Source organism: Poecilia formosa, unplaced genomic scaffold (assembly GCF_000485575.1).
Source record: "Poecilia formosa unplaced genomic scaffold, Poecilia_formosa-5.1.2 Scaffold8, whole genome shotgun sequence".
NCBI lineage: Eukaryota > Metazoa > Chordata > Actinopteri > Cyprinodontiformes > Poeciliidae > Poecilia > Poecilia formosa.
In genome coordinates, this window is record NW_006799947.1 from 3,487,709 (window position 1) to 3,511,220 (window position 23,512).

A 23,512-nucleotide genomic window follows, 5' to 3' on the forward strand; every position below is an offset into this window, starting at 1 on the left:
AGCAGAGATATCTTAGGATAATCTGTATAGGCTTTATCAAAAAAGAAAGTTTAAATCTACAAACTTCCTAGAAATAGCTAGGAAGGAAAAGCCCGAATACAGCCTGGCCTCAAGTTGCATTTGAGGTACGTCGGAAAAAACGACTAACTTCTAATACAGCAAGTTAGTGTGTTGGCCTAATTATAAGCGAGTGTTGGCATTTACCGGAGGTCTGAAAAAGGGAATCAGGACACACTGAAAGCCTTTTTAATGCTTTGATTACAAAATGCCATTTATTACATCGCTAGGAATAGAAAAATAGAAAGGGAGCACTTAGTTTGGGAGTTACGGTAAAGCTTTTTTGACGTTAAAGTAGTTGTGTATTTTCTGAAAAATGTCACTAAATAAAACACTTGGGGTTTAATAGTTGCGTGTATTATTTGTAGAATTAAATTAGCAGCTAATCTTGATTAAATGCATCATATTTGTTGTTGGTCCGTCTTGTAGCACCATTGAGGCGGAGGAGGAGGAAAAAAGAGGAGGTGGGCATCTGGAAGCGCGGTGTCTGCAGCATAATTAAAACATGGCGGAGTCGGAAGAATTTCGACTTAAACGTTTAAAGGTATGAAAATAAAATGGTAGGTGGTCACAACAAACAGGTACAGCTAAACGTATTAGTTAGCGCAGCTTCATTTCAACCTTTGTAGTTTAGGTTCAGCTTCCGGTAGAGAGGTGCTCATTTTTGGCTAGCATCGATTAGCTAGCTACATAGCCCTGCTTAGCATCTTGTTTCAGGAAAAAAAAATGGAAAACGCAAACATTCACCGCGATTAGCTTGTATTTCTATAGACCTTTAGGTCCTGTATTAACCCATGCATTTAGGCTTGCGTTGCAGTTGCCTCCATTTCTTACAAAACACGGCCAAGGAGTGCTGTGAACAATAAAAATAGCAGATTTTAGACAGTTTTTTCCAAATTCACCGCAGTGACTTCTGAAGCCGTAACATTTCCACTGTCTTTTTAAATTATCTTAAGCAAATGTTGTACGTTTGCGACTATTTATGTATCTGAAAATAAATTAAACTACTTGGTATTAAAGAGTTGGTGACACGCCTCTTGCACACAACTGGACCGTACTAGGCCTGGATCCATGTAATACTAGTGGGGTGCCCACAACTAGACGGTCGTACATAAAAGCATCCCCGTATTAGGGTTACCTTTATGAAGTTACACCTTTACCACATGCTATTTGTAGTTGTAAACAAACTTGTAGCATAATTTTAGCTGGAGATTTGTCCTCTGTCATTGTCTGGCTTTTTAAAAGTGGTCTACAAATCCTCAGTTTGGTTAAAGTAAAGGTTTTATACATTGCAAAACCACTTTTGATCGGTACTATCTAGCTGCTTATTTGAGATGAAGTTACGGTTGTGATGTAGTTATACCCACTTTGTGCACTATGCTAAGACCTCCATGGAACAGCCCAATTATCTCCCACCATTATGCTTAATACTTGGTACAGTGTATCAGGTCTAAAAGTCCTGTCTTGACTCCTCCAAACATTCAATGACCCTGTTCGGACTAGAGAAGATTGAACACAGGGCCTTTTCTCCGATGAAATGATGAACTAAAGTGGAGACACCACTTTATAGGCGTGCTTTAGCCAGTCATCAGTAATTTAACATTATTCAGATGAAAAAACTAACTGAGTATCAATTTGGAGGAAACCTTGTTGGTGTACAAGTGATGGAAATTCCTAAGTCCTTCTCAGTCATATCGGAAAAACTTAAGGGGATTTTTCCCTAATGTATTTTCTCCCGCTCAGCGCGACGAGGAGATGTCCCGAATGTTTGATGAAGTGATGGGGCTGGGAGAGTTCGCCGACTCCTCCAGAGGCTCTGTGGGTTCCTCCAAGAGTGGCGGTCAGCCAGAATCAAAGGGACTGGACGAAACTTTAGAACAAGGGGAAAGCCAGCCGCTTGAAGAAGATAGCAACTCGAGCAGACAAGAGAAAAAGACAGATGAGGGGACAGGAGAGACAAGTTTTCCTCCCCTCACTTCAACCTCTTCTGAAAAGCCGTCCTCATTTAATATGGTGAGGAGCGAAAGAGGAGGTGGAGGGAGTGGTGGAGCAGCCTTTGACGATGCTCTAGATGGTCTTCCCTCTTATGGACCTGAGGAGGAGGATGAGGAGGACTGGCACTATGCCCTGCCGATGGGTTCCCTAGAAGATGTTGATGTGGGTAAGGCCAGCAAAATAAGTCAGCTTGGTCAGGAGAACAGTGCGTCTCAGAGCAACCCCTTTGACCAAAAACCTGAAGCTGAAGAGGAGGAGCAAGAGAATGAGAGGAGCACCGAGTCTGCCAACACCTCCCACTCCTCCCAGGACAACACCCTGGAGCACGACAAAGGTAAAACTCCACAATGTACCTTAAGAAAGAAATTGATCACCAGTCTGTTAAATATAATGCTCCAACACACTCTGGAAAAGTATATAATCTACTAAAGTACTCTTCATGTCAGAAAAACTATTTGCTTTTACAGACTTCATTCACTATCCTATTCTATAAATATTGGTTTCATCCTTTAATTTGCTTGTTTAGCCATTTATCCATCTATCCATGTGCATCCATAGACACACTTAAGCTCAAAAGTGCTCTGCCTGCTGACAGATTCCGATCTAAAGAAATCTTTTTCTTTAATTGGAAGCAGGCTTAATATTTTGAAGAAGCCCAGTTGGATTACCAGCTTGAATCTGATCAAGAACCTGTTGAGGGACCTAAAGATTAAGGTGATGGAAAGGAGGCCTTGCAGTCTCATAGACTCGGAGCTCTTTGCTTAAAATTGATTGTTAAAAATATGATAAAAGTTTACCAGCAGCTGTAACGTAAATGAAAGATTCATTGATGATTAACAATGGATGATTTTCAACCTGCCAGTTTCTTCAAATATTAATCAAAACAGAAGTTGCTGTTTTTTTTTTAATAATTGGCTCCCCTTATCTAGTCATATGTCCGTCCGTCTGTGTTATCAGTACCGCCATGCAGATTCACTTCACTACGTGGCTCCTGCTTATCTCCTTCCTGTCTCTGGTTTTGGTGCTTCCTCATCAAAATGTAAACACTGTATCACTTCCATAAATATATGTAGTGGACTTTCTATTTAAACTTTAGAAAACTGGCAAAAAAAAAAAAAAGCTCTGGAAATTTGAGTCTGGAAAAGGCACCTTGACAAAAACAATGAGCTTAAAACCAAGTAAAAAAAAAAGTTGTTTTATTTGTTCCACTGAGCGACTATGTGCTAATAGTGGATAATATTCAGAGGTTAGTAAGTTATTCCCTGTGGGCTTCTCTTAAGTTGCATTTGTGGTGAGATAATAGTGTGCTATCATCTCTCCTTGTTTACACACTTTCTCTCCTTACTGCCAGGTGATGGCGGCCTGAACCAGACAGAGGAGACAGAAGACAGCCAACAGGAAGAGGTGAGGATTTAAACAGAATTTGGAGTAATTTCACTTTCAAATATGCGCCAGATATCCGTAAAAGCTGCTGTTGTTTTTTGTTTTTTTTCAGACATCAGGGAACACTCGAGGGGAGGATCGTAATCCTCCGCCGTCTCCCAGGATAAACATTAAGGATGAGCCGATTGATGAAGGCTATGATGCTGCTTTGCTTCCTCAGAACTCAACTAAACAAATTAAAGAGGAGCGGGAGCAAGAGGTAGGTCGGTGTTGTTATGCAAAACTAAACTAGCTGCAGATTTAGTGAAGTCTCAGTTTAGATCGTTAGGACAGTTCAGTTTAGGGTTTTTTTTAAAGTACAGTGGGCCCCCTGTCTATTCATGGTTCAGTGGTCACAGATTTTTCTGTGGAATGTAACTTAAACTCATTTACAGAAAATTCTGTTGTTTTTGGTCTTTAAACTCACCTATGCACATATGCACAGTAGTCACCAAACTCTTGCCTTTGAGGGTGAATATTTTGTTATTTTCTGCAGGTCTTGCTCGATATTAAATCATTTGTTCATTTTTGAGTGGGGCTGCGCTTCATTTTCCATGTCCTGATGCATAAAAAGAGTGTAAAGATGCTGATTTGTGTTTGTCTTGATATTTTCAGGAAGAGCTGAGGATCAGCTCTGTCTTCTCTGTAGGAGGAGGAAACACTTTCACGACTTCTGCCAGTGAGTGTCTTTACTGTTTACTTTAAAAATAACGGGGCTGATTATTCAAAAAGACAAGTCTTGAGGAAAAAGGTGGTAAAATAAAGACCCCAATCAAGCTAAGACTAAAGGTTTTGCTATGCAATTTATCTTTTGGTGGGATACCTTAGTCATGTTGTGGCATTTTTTTTTACCATGTTTACATGATGACGTGTCCATCTTGTGAGTTTATTGGGTAGCAGTTTGGTGCAAGGGCTCTGGGGAGCATCGTCTCTCTTTCTGTTAGTGTCGCAGTTTGTCCTTGTGTTGCTGTGACATTGCTGCGTATTTGCAGCAGTCGCAGGTGGGAATGAAGAAATGGTTCACTCTGCTTTTATACCAACTTTCCTCAGACAAGCAAAGCCTGTCGTTAACACAAAACCACAGATGTTCAAGTTTAAAAAGATATATTAAAAGGCAGAAGTGGAAAAAGCAAATCCTTCAGGTGGGCAGCAGAAATGCTGAAGGCATCATGAGTGAAATAATTATCTTTTTCGTTTACCCAAGTTATCTTTGTCTGATATGAGAATTTGATGAGCAAAACAATTTAGAGGTAATGTTTAATGGAAAAATGCTTTTTCTTTTCACTGTACAACAAAACAGTTCTTATATTATAGGCCAGACAGTTTTATGTGAATATCCAGCCTCTAATTCACTCCTTTTTTCTTGAATTTCTAAATTTTTTTAAACAGGAATTGAAGACGCTCTTTAGCCTGTCAAAGCTTCTGCATAAACCACTATAGCTACATTGAAAATTTGCAAGTGGCTGCTAGAAGGTTTTTTTTGGCCACTCTACTTTTTCAGCACAAGTGACTTTGTTTGACTCTTACATTCATGCTTGTATTAATAAAAATATTTCAGTCATCTGTGGCTAATTTGAGAAAAGTTTCAGCATCCTTGGTTGAAAAGCATAATTTATTGTCCAGCACTTTCATTTGAAATTTGTCTTCTTTCTGTGTTATTTCTGTTCTTATCTTAGATCAAGAGTTCTTAGGTAAATTTTAAAAACAAAAATTCATTCAGAAACCAATAACCAGACTCGCTGGTTATTAATAATAAATTATTACATATTTAGTAAAAAAAAAAAACAACATTGATCCCCACTCCTCCTTTTTATTAATCCAAGTGCCTCCAGCTGTTCCGGCCCCGACCACGACGCACATTTTAATCCCCGGCAGAGGAGCCGTCCTGCAGGCCGTGGCTTCCCTCCCAGTTAGACCAGCAGTTTCAATCCCGACTCCATTACCCACTTTGACCGCGTTCCCTCCGCGCCCTCCTCCACCTGCGGTACCGGGGAGTGTTCGCTGTAGCGGCTGCGCCAAGGTAAAGTTTGCCAGGGTTTATATTTTAGGTGATAAATTTTGTTACATCGCTGCTTTTTCTTTATTTAGGGTCTGTTTTACAGATTTGGAGGAGATGGGTGTTTATGTCATTCTGTCTTAATATTTTTTAGGTTTTGCTGAAAGGCCAAACAGCTTTCCAAAGAAAAGGCTCAACTCAGCTCTTCTGCTCCACAGTCTGTCTGACGGGCCATCTTCCACCAATCACAAAAGGTCGCGCGTGTTTCCAGTGCAACAGGTAGAACTTCCTGTCAGTTGCAGCGCATTAAGTCTTTTCATTACTTTTTTTTTAGCTGCCGTATGTAGTCACTTTGAAGGTGTCAATCATGTAATCTACCAGTAACTTTTTATTTATAAACTAACCAGTCTTCATTTGTTACCAATGAGTGATTGGTGTAGCATAAAAAGAACAATAAGGACATTTCTGAACCTTTCTCAGGATCTAAGAATTATTTGGAATTGACACAAAAATTCACTCAACTAAAGATAATATAGAAAAAATCAACAAGGACTGTCAACCAAGCATTATATTTATATTCTACTGTCTCATATCTACTTTCTACGGGCAAAATTAATTTACTAGCAAATATTGAGTAAAAAGTACTACACTAAATAAACCCTACAAATTAAGTTTTTTTGCACAGGAAATGTTCAAGTCAAAGAGAGACATTTTATGTTTTTACTTTGATTTCCACCTTTAATCTGAGAGGAAACAAAAAGAGTTGACCGTGATTCAGGAACATTATAATCTTTATTTAACATCTTCATTGATCAGCTTTCAGCACAAAAACAATTACAACAGAAATCCGCCTTGACTGGTCCAAAATTGAGATGCTTTACCTCTCTGAGAGACAACTGGACTTCTGTGGTTGAAGTACAGATTTCAGTTTGAATGTTGACGCTTGTGGGGAGGAGACGTCATGAAGCACTTCTCAACCAATTGGAAGCAAACTTGGTGTCACCTGAGAGCTGTGTTGCGTTGGACAGTCACTGATGTGCATTTATCCTTCCCACTGCTCTGTTTGCAGGGAGATCCTTCAGCCAAGGGACATGGTCACAGTCCCAGCCGAAAACAGCACATTCATGCACTTTTGTGGCCAGTTCTGTCTGTCTGTATACAGACACAAGAAGAAACAAGGTGAAAAATTAATCATTGATAAACGACCTGAGAGGAAGCCTGAGAAGCCACCTGAAAAACCAGTGGAGCGTCCAGCTGAAAAACCCTTCTGTGGCGTCTGCAAATCCACCAACAAGGCATGGTGTTTTGTTCCATATTTTCTGTACTTTTCTGTTTAGCTGCATGCAAAACCCTTTGCATTTGCTTTTGAATATGATGCAAGTCATCTTTATTAAAGGTTTATTGCATGGATTGTGTCCTTGAGACGTCTTTGCCATTGTTTTTGTCCCTTTTAGCTCGAGCTCCTTTGGTCTTTTTGTCTTTGATCATTATTTCTGCAGCAGATTGAGCATGAGGTCACCTATCAAGGAAAACTGCACAGACTCTGCAGCGACAACTGTTTCTTAACCTGGCGCAAACTGCGCCAACTTGCCTTGAACTGCTGCGAAGGCTGTGGGCTTTACTGCAGCAGCAAGTCGGGTTCCTGTCATATGCTGACCATTGAAAAGTCTCAGCTCAACTTCTGCAGCTCCACCTGCATTGGCACCTTTAAACAGGTACGTTACAAGAACTGAAGTAGGTGTTTCCCTTTCTATTGCAGTTTTAGCTTGAATTTCTGTTTTTGTCAAATCGGTAGAGACAGAAATTTTATGATCAGGAAAAATTGTGAGCAACAATTTATTTCTGCAGAGTTGCAGAAAGACGACAGAGTGTGCCAACTGTCATAAGACCACAATGGTGTCCTCCACCATCATGGAGCGGGACCACAAGGGTAAAGTTCAGCTGTACTGCTCTCCAACATGTGTGGAACAGAGTCGGCCACCCAACCACAGCCTCACAGGTACAACGCCACGGACGTAGCATTATTAGTTTGGTCTTGCAGACTGAAGCTAAAGGCTCAGCATTAAAACATGATAGTTTAATTTATGTTTAATTCAACTGTTTTTGTAGGTACTCCATTCCCCTGCGGCCTGTGCAAAGTTTCTGCGGTTCCTCAGTATCATCTTGCCATGGTGGATGGTACCATTCGCAGCTTCTGCTCCTTAGCCTGCGTGACCACATTCAGGGTAAAACATCAGCCGTATATTCAGTTATAAAATCCAGATTAAATAATCTAAATATCTAGAAACTAAACATTCAACCTATGATTAATTGTTTATAAGATTAAAATTAGCTCCAGTTGACTAACTAATCAAGGGTGCTAGACCTTCTTTTAGTGTTGTGGTTTGGCCGCCATCCAGCAGAGGCTCCAGTTAAGTCATCCTTAACTGGAGCCAGTCAATGCAGAAACAAAGATGGTGGAGGGATCCCAGAGCAAGAAAGAAAAATGGTCCCAACACAGTCTGTTGTGGGATAGAAACTGGATTTTATGTGGTTCTGTTTAGAAATATAAACACTGAACAAGTGAAAAATTTAGCCCTTCGTGTTATGGAAAGATTCTATTGATACAAGAGAAAACTCAGGTTTTTAAGAAAATGGCCACTTATAAATTAATCTTTAATCAATCAGTAACTCATTAACTGATAACTTGCATCTCTGTTCTTTCTTATGAATTGTTTGTTCAATTATTTTGCAGAAATCTCCTCCCACATCTCAGCCTGATCTTACCAATGGCACCTCATCTCTCAGGGACCTTCCCAGCAAGGATGCTCCAAAGTCGGGACCCTCCACCGCAGCCAATGGGGCAACCGGGGCCACCTCTGTCCCCCCCATTCCTCAGGATTACTCATCTTCGGTCCCATACCCAGGACACCACCCCAGTTACACGTCAGTACCCCCTCTAGTGCCTCCCCATTCGGCCGTGTCCACTCCTTCTCTTCCTGGACAAGCCCACGCCAGATCCCCCCTTGAGCAGCCTGTCAAACCGCTGGAGGACGGGCTGAGCGATGCCATCGCTCTGACCTGCTACCAATGCAACAAACAGTTCAGCAACAAGCCGCTGCTAATCACCCACCAGGTGGGAAATTTGAGTCACTTTCTTAACTTTGTTCTATAAATCTGTGAAACCCCGCTGACAAACATTCATGCCTCTTATGTCGGCTTTTTTGTCCGTCTCCAGGGTCGTATTTTGTTGTTGTGCAGTAAATCGTGCTGTGATCAGTTCAACACCCAGAAAAATGTCCTCTCTGTGTGCGACTACTGTAAAGAAGAAAAGGTACTTTACGAAGTCACTAGCTTCGGTCACCAGGACGTGTGTTTTTGCAGCGAATGTAAGTTAAAAGATAATGGGTTTTAGAGAATTTTGCAGCTACCACGGCAAATATTACAAATACTAATACTAACTAAAAGCATTTCTTAATTTCCTATTATGCTAAGTCAAATTTACTGATATTTATCTGTGCTCTTGTGGAACAAATGGGAGAAAATAATATTAAATAACTGACAGTATAATGGTAGATGTTATTTTTATTATTAATTCTAATTTATCAAGACAATTAATCAAAGTTCTTATCAGAAAAAATTCACAATAAATAATAAAACAATAAATGCACACCCTTAGATCAATTAAGGACAAAATCAATACATTCATCCGTCTTTCTTATGCCTTTTGCAAGTTTACAGTTTTACAAGGTTGCCTGAGTCTGTTTGTTTATACTGTAATACGGTGTTTAGAGATACGGAAAACTCTGGAGTTTTCCGTATCTCTGCACTTTTCCAGTTTGAATCTGGAAAAGTGCAGAATTTTGATCTAAACATAGTGAATCCGGAAGCAGATTCATTGATGAGTTTAGGATTATTAATCCTGTTAATGCGGCGTTTCCTTCTTTTGTCCCAGACTGCAAGCAGTTCTTCAAGCAGGAACACGCCCTGCGCCCTTGCTCCTACTGCTGTGGCCTTGGCCAGAAGATGATGCTCAGTCACTATGGAGGGAAGATTGAGGAGTTCTGCAAACCTCACTGCATGTCCCAGTACACGGTGCTCTACTATGGAGTAAGTACAGGACAGATGTCCCACAAGAATGTGTTCATACAGCAAAAAAAAAAAAAAAGAAAACATTGTAGCAGCTCATGACCAGAAAAAGGAAACAAAAACTTGTCTTAAAGAAGTATAATCTCCTGTTATCCATTGTGGATAATTTACCTTTCAGGAACATGAAGGATGTAAAAAAGAAAAAATGTAAATATTGGGGTAAGAAATCAATATTCTTCCTTTTTAGGTTGATTTCTTCTTCCCCTCCTCTGATTAGTGTGTATAAACAAAACTGTTATTCCTCCCTTGGAGATTTCAGTAAAAGCTTCATACGCGAGTGTAAATATTCTGAATAAGAGGCCTTATCTGCAGAAACAGGAAGGAAGGTCAGCAGCACGAGGATTCAGTTTGGTCATTTTTCTATTTTTTTATTTCGTCTATTTCTGGAGCTGTATCACTTACATATAATCAGTTTATTTATATCACACAAGTTCACAAGAAATGTCTTCTTAGGGCAATTAACAGGAAACACTGGTTGAATTAATTTCCAAATATACAAAAATGCTGTTAATCTTAATCCTAGCAACAGTTTAAAGTCATGTAAACCGTCCAATCTGATCATAAATGTAATACTGTCTAGAATAATGGATACAATGTTAATAGTTTTTTTTAATTATGACAATTAATGGTAATTTGTAATGGTACTCTATTTGGAAGAAAAGGTGTGTAATTTGTAAACGTTGCCATCTGTCATATTCATGTTATTCACAGTGAAATTGTGAATAAATAAGGTTAATACTATTTGGTTCATTTTCAGTTGTTTCTGCAGCGCTGGAAAAATTCATTAAAAAAAAATCAAATTGAGTGAGAATTTGACATTTTTCGGATCTGAAAAGCATGAACTGACTTCCTGCACAGAGCATGTGTAGATTTGGCACCTCTGGAGCTCTGGGTCAGAGTTTGTGTTGGAGAAGAAGTCCCTCGGTTTATAACCCAGTGTGATCAAATCTGATGTTTTATTCCCCCGTTGTTCCTCTGCCCAGATGGGTCGGTGCGACAGCTGCAGGAAGCAGGGCTACATGAGCGAGAAACTGCAGTGCCTGGGTTCAGTCTGCAACTTCTGCAACATGGCCTGCCTGCTGCAGTACTGCTGCCTTCATTTTGAGGCGAGCCAGCACACCAGCAACGGCATGGCCTCTGCCCCACCAGTGCCATCCGGTAACAAGTTATTTAAAATCAACATTTCTTATCCAGTTGTCTGTTGCTTCAGTAAGACGATCTTTCAATTTAAATGTTTGTCCAGCTCCAGCGCAGCCTCATCACCCCTCCAAGATGAATCCTGTCATTGCAGATGTCGTCTCTTTAGCCAACGGCTCGGCCTCCCAGCCCAACGGGTCGGCAGGTACAGCGCTGACCGGTTAGTTTATACTACTTACATCCTGAAATTTTCTAAGTCCAGAACGCTGGGTTTCAACCAACGTGTACACTTTGGCAGGCCCCATTTAAATTTTTTCAGAAATGTTCTTGTTCATTCCTTATTATTCTATTTTCTTAAACTGGTTTTATTTGCTTTTACAGTCGTGTTTTCCCCTTTAAAACTCTTCCACACACAGACTTTTGAACTATTTTAGGCCTTTTGCTGTAGCTGTCATAGATTTTCATTTTTGTTGTGTTTCTCATTTTGTTTTTATCCCGATTTTGCAGGAGAGCTTCCAACCTCCAGCATAGATGGAAAGAACCTTGATCATGTATGAACATTTCTTTTTAAAATACTGTTCAAACTGAATATATATTAAACCTAATTTAAACAAGATTTTAAAAAGGAGTTTTGTCCTTTTCAAACTGCTGAGGTTCTTACTATTATTTACCTGATTAGAGAAAACATATTTAAAGGAAATAATCAGATCATATCTGTGACGCCCGCAGGCCAGTACTCAGACTGATGCCATGCGAGCGCCCGCGCCCCGTCGCCGTCAGTTGAAAAACAAATCTGTTCTGTGCCGACCTTTCACCATGGACCAGGAAATCATGTGCCAGCTTCCTTCACCTTCCCCTGAACCAGAAGGTAACTACATGAAACACCTTTCACTGTTTTAGCCTTGCTGCAAGCTAGAATGCTGCAAAGGAGACTAATGCACACCTAAGGACTTTAGTGGCTGCCTTTTATTTTATTTATAGTCTTCTGCAGCTATCAAATGAAACATGCTAATGTTAACACTTTTGCATGTCAATATGTTGCGATGAGGAACGTAATGGAATATATGAGAGGATGAATTTCTGCTGTTTCACGTCTAAAAACGGCTTTTGAACAGTCGTCAAAGAAAAAAGTCCTGCAATTTATTCTGAACGAATACTCAGCTTTACACTCATTTACAGTGTGGGTATATAGTAGGTCTAATATGAAATGTTTAGATTGTTTATGTTGAGAAATTTACAAACTAAACATTCACCTGAAGTGAGATTTTGCGGAGTAGTTCTTAGCAGTCAATATTCTTCTTGCTCTATACAGCAGTCAGTGATCTCAGTGAGGAGGAGATACAAATTACAACATAGTATTTTTGTGTTAAAAATTTATTACAGTTTAAAATAAATTCAATAAAAAATAATTTTTTCCCAACTGTGTGAACTCCTCCTTGATTCTCTAAACTCAGGTCATTCTGACTGCTGTGTAAACACTTATTTAAAGAAGTTTTTTTTATTGAGAATCATCTGGACTAATATCCCAAAAACAAGCTTTTTGTCACATCTTAGATGTTTTGTTGAATGTTCTTCTTCTGGGATTCATTTAAATAGTTTTCTTAACAATTGCACCAGCTCTGCTAGATAGCTCCTCGCAGTCCAACCAACCATCCAGATCGCCGCCGCGGTCTCCGAAAATCCAGGAGGAAACTGAGCCGAGCAACCTCACGCCAGCTCGACTAACCGGGCGCCATTTCCTGGGCAGAAAGGAGACGGATTCCAGCTGCAAGGTGTGCTCCCAAAGGAGAAAGAGAAAGCTGGATGAAGGAGAGGCTGGACAGAAGAAGAGAAAGATGGAGGATGGTGATGATGAGCCAGAGAAGGAGCAGGAAATTTCTGTCGGCGAGGAGAAAAATGAGGAGGGCAAGGAGGAGGGGGAGGAAGAGAAGGATGTGGAGTCTGCAACAGAGTGTGGCACAATGAAGAGACAGACACCGTTTTACTGTAAGACATGTACTGAGGAGCCCAGCCTCTGTCCTGTGCCTTGTTTTGAACTTTACCACACAAAACTTAACTACGAAGCACCAGGTGAGCCTCTCGAGTAACAGAAACACTTTCATTCATACCAGTAAACCAGTTTTCATGCTTACTGATGCAGCTTAATGCTTTTATATGCTGTCTTGAGTTGTTGAAGTACATGTTGACTTCCTTTGAGGGTCGAGTTTGTCACCCGGTTTTTCTCTCTCCAGCTTCCTGATCTGCTGCTTTGAGAAGCCATCTCCCATCTCTGGCTGCAGACACAGACAAAAAAAAACAAAAAACAAACTGCAGCTTTAAATCTTCCTGTTCAGTCTCACACTACGCAGTCTGTGCTAATCCCAAACCATGCTGGGGAGCGTCTTTCACTAATTTGAAAACTGACCTTGTATTTTCTTTGTAATTACAGGGTTCCTACAATGTTGAAAAGTATAGATTGGAATTTAAAACCTTGATTGGTGTGGACAAAATGAAATTGTAGACATTTTGTGTGGAAAAAAGAAAAGTGTTTGCAAATTCCTCTCCATATACTGTCTCATAAAAATTTGACTTTGCCCAACAAATTTGCTTATAAAAACAGAGTAATTATTAAACCAATGGAAATTTTGAAGTCGTTAATGGATGTGAACTACTTTAAATCATTTTTGTAGGATTTGTCTCAGCATCATGGGCTTGTTGTCAGTTGATTATCAAAAATTGTCTTCATATAACACGGATTGCACCTCAAAGAAGTAGTTATTTTTTGATTCATTATTGTCACAACTCTTCGGTATAATTAATGGAAAAGAACCACTGGTCTATGATGGATATTTTCAACATGAATAAGGAAGATAATAAGCAATTATCTCCAAAGTTTGTGGTTTGATGTGTCGAGATAGTAAGATGTTATTTAATTTAAAATAAAGTAGAAATAGGCGCAGTCATGTTATCTTAAGAGCGAGACTGGCTGTGTTTGCCAGAAAGTTTGGGAACTGAATTTGAGATGAAGATACAACAAAACAGTCAGAGACCTCAACTCAAGTCAATTTAACTGTTATCTCTACAAAACAACTGAAGATAAGATAATGAAACATTTTGCTGCAAATGTTTCAAGATCATGCTATTTTGAGATGATATAATGAAACCTTTTGCATGACAACCTGAGTAAAAATATTAAGGATCTAATTGAACTGGTATTTAAAAAGAAACCCAGTTCTGAAATCAAAAAATGGAAAATATTTGCATGAGATCCAAACCATTTTATTTCTAGATAATGATTTAATTATCAAGATACATAAATAATTCAGTTTAAGTTGAACTTGAGATCTGCTTATCTTGAAATAATGACATTAATACAAAATGCTGGCACAACAAAAATAATCCTGGTATATATATAAAATATTGACTCGTAAAGGTAAAGTTCATATCTTGAGGTAATGAGGTGTAGAAACTTTTTGGCAGCAAAAGCTTTTGGGTTCTGTTGTTTCAAGATGATTTTATGACAAATTTGCTGCGACAAAACAATCTTGAGATCTTAGTTAATATCCTAATTGAACAATTATTACTATACAATAAGCTTCTCATCATCTTGAGATTAAATTTCTAAACCATTTTCCATGGATGGTTTAGATCATGTCATTTAAAGACAATATCAAAAAGCATAAAATGATCTTCAGGTCTTATCGCGAGACACTGAAACTTTTGTCAGCAACTGGTTAGATATTTCTAGTTAATGAGAACAAATAAATACACCAGTAATAAAATAATAATCCAGCTGAACTATCATTGTTTTTTAAATTTTGGGGACAGTCGCATCTTAGAAACTTGCATGATGTGAATAATGATGACCTAATTAAGCTTTTGTCGCTACAAAACATGCTATGAGTTTTATTTATATTATAATTTATTCACATGAATGAGCTCAACAATGTATTCTGATATAAAGAATAGCTCTCACCTTAAGATGGCTAGCTAATCAAACTGTTCATCAGTACAAAACACTTCAGGTTTTATCTCAAGGTGAGATGTTTTGAAACTCCAGAAGTCATTTCCTCAAGATAAAAATTGGTCTCTAGATAAATAAAAAATCATTTCCATTCATATAATTTGGGGTTTTAAGATATCTGCTCAAAATAAGCGTACACAGGAACATTTGTTCAGCTTTGTCAGTCAAAAATTGCTGTGGCTAAATTAAAGAAATTGATTTTTCCACCTTTATTGTTCTTTTACTGCACACTGCCAATAAACCTGAAACTGTGTAAAGAGTGCACAGAATCCCAACATTTGAATTTATTTGTATTTGAAGTCGTGTAGGAACCCTGTATATTATCTGAAGTTTGCAGTATTTAGTTTCCACTCAGCTTGGACAGGATTTCTATGGTTTGCTGTAGTACTAAAGGTCTTCTTTGTGTTCATGTTGCTTTTAATGGTTGAGGACGAAATACTTGAAGGGCTTCTCGGATTCTCAGAGCCTACTGTAAGATCGAATAAAATATTACCTCATTAATATATGTGTCAGAATACGTCATCATAAGTCACAGTGCATCGTCAACCTTTACTCATCACATTTCATCCTTTTACACCATGAGCTTTTATTTAAACATTTCCTTTGAAGAACAAGTGCAAAACTGTTCATCTTTTTATTAGTCATTTTCTTTTTTCACCTCATTTGCTTTGTGCCATGTTTATCTTCCAAGAGATATTTCAGTGTTAAATTGGTTTCCTGTCATTAAAACACTAATTTATGGTGAACTTTTAGAGAAAATGACATTTATGGATTTGTGGATGCAAGCTTTTTTAATCCATCATCATGTGTTCAGTCATGAATGAATCCAACTAGAAGTCTTTAAACGTCACATTGAGCGTTTAAATCAGAATAAAACACTGTTGCCAGGATAATGTGACTTGAGCTGGAAGCGAGCAGTGTGAAGTTTTGTATCAAACACAGACTGTCACCTGTAATTTTGAATCACCTGTTATGCTGATCCGTTCCTGTTGCTACACAATGAATGTTGAAGTTACAGTGACGTCCTTGCAACATTTCACCACTGATGCATCAGAGTCGACTCCAGCTTTGTTTTACAATGGTAAAGTTTACTTTGGACAATAAATCTTTGTCTGCTAGGATTTTTACCAAGTGGATTTTAAATAAGTTGTCTTGTTAAAAGAAAACAAGTCTCAATAAATGGTTTTTGAAAAAAAGACTTCTCAGTTCTCTTTTTTTTTTTTATCCGATTATACTTGTTGGATGATCCACAGAAGATATTTGTTATTCTCATTTATTTTGTGGCATAAAGCAAGCTATCATCAAATAGTCAAAGGTCAGTTTTACGTTTAGGATCTCTGACCTAAAGAAATCTCCGGATGTTGCGCAGAAGACACGTGTATAAATGTCGACATCTGCTGGCTAAATGTTAGAATTCCACCTTGGTTTGTCAAAGGTAGCTTTGAGCCATGTAGAAATAAAAAGCCGCCAATGGAGCGTACAACATTATATAATACCATGCCAACTTTATTTATAAAGCACTTTAAAACAACTACAGCTGATACAAAGTGCTGTACATTAAAACACAACATAACAATAAAAATAAAAACTCTTACAGTTTAAAAACAAACATACAATTTAAAACTGGATCCTGCTGAAGTTGAAGGCCAAGTAAAATAGTTGGGTTTTAAGACGAGCTAATATAAAACAGAGTAATACCATCTTAAGTTTATAAAAATATATATTTTCATAAAGCTTTATTGTTTATTGGTCAAAAGAATAATACAGAATAGAAAAATGTATTTTGTATAATATCGAAAAAAAACTGCTTTGCAGCGTTTAAAACAATATGTAAAGGGATTTTTTTTTTTTAAAGGTTCTGAAACTGGCCCTCGTACTAAAAAAGATTATATTGCATCAGTTTCCTGTGATATCAATTGCCACATAACTACTTTGTCTCTTTAACCAGTTTCATGTTTTGCCTTTAAAGTTTTACTGTAGCAATTAATTAAAATTAATTAAGGCTGCTCTGTTAGCTTTGATCAATATTGAGATAGGATTGCAGTTTTTATCAGATCAGGGATCTACAAACCGCAGCTCTGGAGCAAAGAGTGACTCTGACTCACTTAAATATTATCCCATCTTTTTGTTGTTTCATTCTTTTGTATTTTGCAACCATAAAAAAAACACCAATCAGTGAATTTGGTCTAGAACTGCTGCTATTTATGCTGAAAATAAATGTATTCCAAAATCATTTGTTGTGTTGCAAGTGTTTGTTTCAGATTAAGATTAAATCAGTCAACACAAGAAACTCTAACCTTCCTCTTTCTCCCTTTACTCATCATTATCTCAGCTGGAGACAGGGAGGAAAACATAAAGGTGTTCATGGTTCCAGTACCAGTCCCGGTCTTTGTCCCAGTGCCTATGAACATGTACTCCCAGCACACGCCTGTTGCCATGGTGGTACCCATGCCGGTATGTGCCAGTTCACTTTGTAATGGGAATAACTGGTTGCACTGGGAGTCGCTGGAGCTGGAAGTTTCCTGTTTTCCAGATTCCAGTGCCGATTGTTGTCAAGCCTCAGACCAAGGATGTGAAAGATGCAGCTGTCCAGATGGAGAAGCTTGATGAGGAGGAGGAAGAAAAAGAAAAAAAATCTTCCAGTATAGGTAATGATATCAGAAAAAAAAAATCCCCATTGGAATCAGTTATGATCGTCAGGAGGATTTAAATTGTGCCTTCTTCAATAGATCATTTTAATTTGGACATCTTAAAACGAAGCAAAGAAACAATCGAACCAAAGCCCCTCTCAAAATAAAATCAAAACCGCCTCGCCTTACTCCTGATATTTGCATTTAGTCAACAAAGTTGCAGGAAACCAGCAATCAACCCTTGGGCCTCTGCTTTGATGAAATGAACATAAAATCTTTTTTGATGCCTTCAAAATTCTGGTACTTTTTCACTGTTTCTCGTGTTATAACTTTATACTTTAATGCTGTTATTATGCAAATATTATTAAGTGAACTCCAGGGAGGCAAATAAGTTTAACTGATTGCAAAACAGGCATATAATAGACAAATAGCTGAAAGATTGCCTGGTGTACTTTATTACTCCTAAAGTTTTTTATTTTGTTTTGCTAACTGAGCTTTCACTACATGATTTCCCAGCAACAAGGAGAGACGATAACTTAAAAAAAAATCAGCTTTAAAAGAAAATATGGCTATTTGTAAGGAAATTCTAAACTATGAGCAGTTCTGTTACTGCATAAAACCAGGAAGAAGTTTTATCTATGATGTTTTGCTTCAGATTCTTCAGTTGTGGTTTAGGTTCAGGACTAAAATCTTCTTCTTTCTTCTGCTTCTTGGGTTTTTGTGTCTTTTTCTGTAGATCAGTGCAGTTCCTCTCATTCTGGGGATGTTAAGACTGAAGTCGTCAGTCCCACAAAGCAAAATGAAGAGATGGCTCACATAGCAGCTCAGACTGACTTGCTTCCGACTGAAAGCTCAGAGAGAAGCACAGAAGCACCAGATCATGAGACTGATGACCAACCGGAGACGGGTACAGGTGTCATCAATCATCCTCCCAGCAGCAGCAAAGATCAGCCTCCCTCCTCACCTGTGATGGATCTGGAAGCTGACCTCCAGCCTGGTGCGCTGTCATTTATGGTTATAAGAAATATAATTGATTCAGCTATAAAAACACCGACACTGAGAGGGTTTTTTATTTGTTTTGACAGGATTGTTGAATCAGAACTCGTCTGTTCAACAGCGAGGAGTTAAGAGACGCAGAGAAGGTTCCTACGGCAGGAAACGGGTACAGCGCTTTCTGACAGACCAGTGTTGTAAAATTTAAAGATAAGAAAAGCTCAAGTCAAACGAGACCAGGACAAAACTCAAAAGTTAAAGTATTTGTTTAGAAAAAATTTTAAAAAGCAAAATTAGATGGTTTTAAGCAGTTTTAGTGAATATTGTTAATCCATAGGTTTGCAACTGTTCTTCTGAGGACAATATTACAAATATAGTGACAATATGTACTTCAACTGGCAATTATTTTTGATTAATTAGTACTTTAAATATTATTTGCTTTGTGAATCATACAGAGTGCAAAGATGGGCAACAAGCAGAGCTGATGCTTGATTTAGCACAAATGTCGTTGGTCAGGATCAAAGATTTCTGCAGTATTTACTAAAATAATTTATATATTCTTTTCTCTGTTGAGCTTGATTTTTCATTATACAACCTTTATTCAAACTCTGATTTAAATTTTTGGGTAGACTGTACTAAAAAAGCATCCGAACTGATCTTGTTTTACTTTTGCAAAGTAAGTAAATGTATCAGAAGTCGAAAACTGTGCTTCAAATAATCTGTATTTACTGTTAAATACAGATTACTTAGTATACTTAGTGTATTAATTATTAAATACAGATTATTTCACAAGTTGGTGAAAGTAGAAATGTGTACTTTTAATGCTTTATCTGAGTAGAACTGTAGGGTATTTCTCTTGTTTTTGTTATCTGTTAATATTTTAAGTGGGTTTATCATTCTGAGATGCATTTCATTATTTCAGAGGGTTGTTGTGAACTAAAGCTCTCACCATCTGTCCGTCCAGGGTCGAAGGCGAACTGGTTCTGCTGATCAAAGTGTTTCAGGAACACCTGCCTCCTCCAAGCTGAACCATCTGTACGGGGTCAAAGCCTGGACGAGCTGGGTCCAGCAGAGCAACAAGCAGCCAACAGAGTGTGAGGCGACGTTGTCGTTCATTTCCTTGAACTCCTTCAACCTGCTCCCATAAACAGTTTATTCTTTTGCCCCCACAGCCAGTCGAGTGGCTTTCAAAGAGGACATTGTTCAGTGCAGCCCCGCTGAGCTGGGCTTCGCTCTGAGCCGCTTCATCAGAGAGGTCCGGCGGCCGAACGGAGAGCCCTACGGCCCGGACAGCATCTTCTACCTCTGTCTGGGAATCCAACAGGTGCACAAAAGTCACCCTGGTTTCCAGTTTGGTTTATTCAGAGTTCTCTGATCTACTTTGTCTTCTCTGTGATCAGCATCTGTTCCTGCGGGGGCGGATAGAAAACATTTTCACAGATGAGGTTTACAGTCAGTTTGGCAGCGAGCTCAGCAGGATGCTCCGACTTTGGAAACCAAAGCTGCAACCAAGTGGTACATCACTGAAAGTCAAGCTTTCAGCTGGCCATCTTAACTCAGTCAGAACTCAAGTTTTTCCCCGATTTTCCCCAACATTCCCATTTCCTCCCTCAGGTGGGATCGTTCCCTCTCGCATCGAGGAGTCCTACCTGTGGGAGTGCAAGCAGCTGGGTGCCTACTCACCCATAGTGCTGCTCAACACGCTGCTCTTCTTCTGCACCAAGCACCTCCACCTCACCACGCTGGCAGAGCACCAACGTCTGTCTTTCTCCAACTTCACCCGGCGCTTCAAACCCCACAGCGCAGCCGGAAATGTTTACCTCCAGTACGAGAGAAGCGGCGCAGGGACATCTGGCTCTGAGCAGAAAGGTGGCGCCTCCAAAAGCAACTTTTTATGGCTTTTTCATATTATTTCTTGTAGTTAAAACTAATTTCAGTCCTTTATATTAACTCACTGCAGCTCTAAAATGTACCTCCCCCTTTACGTGTTACAACAAGTTACCTTTACGAGAGTTCAGGAACATCAGCGAGAGTGTAGCTTCAAACACAGCATGTGTGCAAGTTAAAATAAGTACCTACTCCTGCTCTCCTCCATCATTCTGCTGTTTTTGAAGGGAACCTGTCAATGAGGAGGGTTGGACAGTCAAAGTGCTTCCCAAAAGTATTCATGAACTTTAAACCTTTGTCTCATTCTTCCACATCCCAGCCAAAAACTTTACTGTATTTAATTGAGATTTTAAACGATATATCAACACGAGGTAAGGGATAATTGTGAAGTGGAAGGAAAATGATTTTTTTTAAACTGGTCATGATCAATAGATTTTGACAGCTCTATATTTATGTTTTTCCACTGTTAGCTAAAAACTTGCTGTCAAGTAGATGATTAACTGTCTACAAATCTCTTAGGTCCTGTCTCAGGTGTTTGTTGGATAAGTTTTCCTGGGTATTTAACTTTTAGATACTCGTCCTTGACGGTTTTCAGTCATGTTCTTCACAAATCGAACATATTCCAGGTTGTGGTTCAAAGGTCGGGATGCCAAGACAAAATCCTTTAGAAAGACTAGTGAGCCTAGGGTACTTTTACAGAGAGAAAGTTTGCCTGCTTGGAAAAATAAGAAATAACTTCGTATGTATTTTAAAATGTGACATACCTCATCTTGCTTCCAGAGCATCAGGAAGGGAGCAACGGAGAGATGTGGGAAAACGCAGCCAACCCCCTGCAGTGTCCCGTCCGTCTCTACGAGTTCTACCTCTCTAGATGGTGAGTCCCCACAGAGGCACACAGACACACATGCTTCTGTTTAAAATCAATACGTCTCAGGTTTGTCGTCTTGACCTTCAACAGCCCAGAGTCTGTGAAGATTCAAAGCAGCGTCTTTTACCTCCAGCCTCAAAGGAACGTCCACGCATGCAGGTCAGGGTGAGGAAATTGTCTTTTATACAGCTCTGCAGACAAGAAACTAAACACAGACGCGAAGGTTCCTCTGATGTCAAACCCTGGGAGAGAAGTATTTCTATAACTTCTGCCTTATTTGATCTCATGTACCATTGTCTTTACTATTTTGAAGAGTATGCATACAAAAAAGAAGCACTGTGTTACATTACATTTATACCCAAGGAAAAACAGAAATTATGCATCACATGCTACAACTTTTTAAACTCTCAGATATGCTTAAAATTGTAAAAATAGCTTTAGTCAGTTGAGAAATGTCATCTGGCTTCCAACTGCTTCTTTAGAAAAATCAAACACTCCCAGGTTAGGGATTGAGAAGCAGTTGGTGAAACGTTTCCAGACGGTTTGATCATACTAGAAAGTTTAAAAGAAAGTGTTTCTTTTTTGTTTTTTGTTTTTTGTTTTAATTAATAACTCCTACATCTGTCATCAGCAGCAGCTCCCACTGGTACTCGTCCCAGCCGCTGGACGGCTCCACCCTCCAGAGCATGCTCACTCGCATCTTGGCAGTCAGGGAGGTTCAGCAGGAACACGGGCGATCGGCTGCAGCTGAGGGGCTCTCTCCGACATCAGTGTGACAGAAGAGACCAACATTTTGTGGAGATTTTAAGTGTGTTTTGCTGTTATTCCACTGTTTCTGATGTTTTATTTTTAGATTATATATATTGAAAAGCTGTTGGCTCTCTTTGTTTCATCGCTTTCTCTGGAGAAACTTTGAATCTTCCTCCAGGACACTCGTTATTTTAAGTGTTATCAATTCCTGATGTGATTCAGCACAGAGAATATAAACATGTCAATAGTGATAACTGAGCAACACTTTCTCTCAGTGCCTCTTTTTCATTCTCACATCTTATTTTGTTCACTTTTAAGCTCCTTGTGGTCTTTCATAACTAACGTTAATTGGCTGTTTTAGTTGACTGTGTACTTCTGTTTACAAGATTCAGTTCAGTTACAACATTGAGCTGTTTCCATTTTTATATTCAACAGGCAATGTTCAGTTCCTGTTCATGAATTCTAGACATGCATTTTTCCTCTAAATGTTTCAGTCATCAAATGTTATTTCATCTATATGAGAATTCATTACAACTGAAGACCCAAAGAGTTTAATTTGTTTCAGACACAGAAAGCTGTGTAGTTAAGAAATAACAAATGTTAACAGATTACAGTCAATTTCTGTGGCTAGCACCAACACTGCATAAAAATATTAAAGAACTGTTAAAAGATAATCTGTGTTTTGAACCTTTAAGCTAATTAACAAGGAGATTTGTGCATTCACCCTTTTTGATGGATTGACTAATAATTTGATAAGCAAACTGGTGCTGAACTTGCTGTCCACATGAGGGACACAGAACATATATTCAGACCTCACTTCTTGGAAATACATATTCTATTAACTCTTAAGGACCTGAAGGGTTCCTACATTTTTTCTTTTTTTTCCAATTCAAAATTCAACAATTTTTCAGATGAGTTTCCAGTGCAGTAATGTAAATTTTCTGAAGAACAACTACAAGATCTTACTATGAATTTAAAAATCTAGTTAAAGAAGGAACATGGATGGATATAGCACTGCAAACTAAAAATCTGTCCACTACATTCCTGATTCAAGGTAATTTTCCTCAAAGCTTAATTTGACTGATTACTGTAGGTTTTTAAATCCATATGAAATCTACAAATGCATGTTGAGTAATGATGTCTTTCAAACTAGAGGCACATTCATCTAAAAAAGCAGGTTTTCAGGTCCTTTGTCAGAAAATGAGCTAATTGTCTTGCAAAAGACTGAACATTATGTAGCTGTAAACAAGCAGATTTGGTCTAGAAGAAGACATTAGATCCAATGAAATTCTGAGTGCTTGGTTATGCATCTTTGAGTGACAAAAGTATTAATCCACAGCGCAGAATAAATGTTTACAAAAACTATTTAAAATCTTTTAACGAAGCATTAAGTGAGCAATGTAGTACAATCAATAAAACCACCCTAAATACATTACAGACAGAAAATTTCTAAACCTCGAAAGATGGACTAACATGTCAAGTAACTTGTCATAATGGCTGGCTCCTCGACAGGATAATAAGCCTATAATGGCATGTCTGGCATTTTTCTGGTGTACTTAAAAAGCAGTAAATATTTAAAATGCAACTGCGATTATTTATAGTTTAGTGATGACAAATATATGAAAATAAATGCATATATATATATA

General features: G+C 38.6%; 1 protein-coding gene across 5 annotated transcripts; it reads left to right on the forward strand.

Annotated features, from left to right (window-relative positions):
• The first annotated feature begins 350 nt into the window (after positions 1 to 350).
• On the forward strand, positions 351 to 22,540 carry LOC103154507 (zinc finger MYM-type protein 4-like). Of its 5 annotated transcripts, none has more exons than XM_016662555.1 (29): positions 351 to 601; positions 1,801 to 2,386; positions 3,404 to 3,456; positions 3,548 to 3,694; positions 4,090 to 4,153; positions 5,298 to 5,494; positions 5,625 to 5,749; positions 6,540 to 6,765; positions 6,973 to 7,185; positions 7,319 to 7,469; positions 7,580 to 7,695; positions 8,205 to 8,585; positions 8,688 to 8,838; positions 9,405 to 9,559; positions 10,582 to 10,756; positions 10,842 to 10,955; positions 11,243 to 11,286; positions 11,465 to 11,603; positions 17,071 to 17,192; positions 17,272 to 17,386; positions 18,105 to 18,365; positions 18,454 to 18,530; positions 19,326 to 19,455; positions 19,534 to 19,685; positions 19,762 to 19,876; positions 19,976 to 20,230; positions 21,029 to 21,122; positions 21,207 to 21,281; positions 21,748 to 22,540. In XM_016662555.1, the coding sequence occupies exons 1-29, from the start codon at positions 563 to 565 to the stop codon at positions 21,890 to 21,892; spliced, it is 4,617 nt and encodes a 1,538-aa protein (XP_016518041.1). In that variant the 5' UTR covers positions 351 to 562; the 3' UTR covers positions 21,893 to 22,540. The 5 variants fall into 5 exon arrangements, with proteins under 5 accessions (XP_016518041.1, XP_016518047.1, XP_016518057.1 ...); XM_016662561.1 differs by having other exon boundaries at positions 21,207 to 21,275; XM_016662571.1 differs by having other exon boundaries at positions 10,842 to 10,940.
• The last annotated feature ends 972 nt before the right edge of the window (positions 22,541 to 23,512 follow it).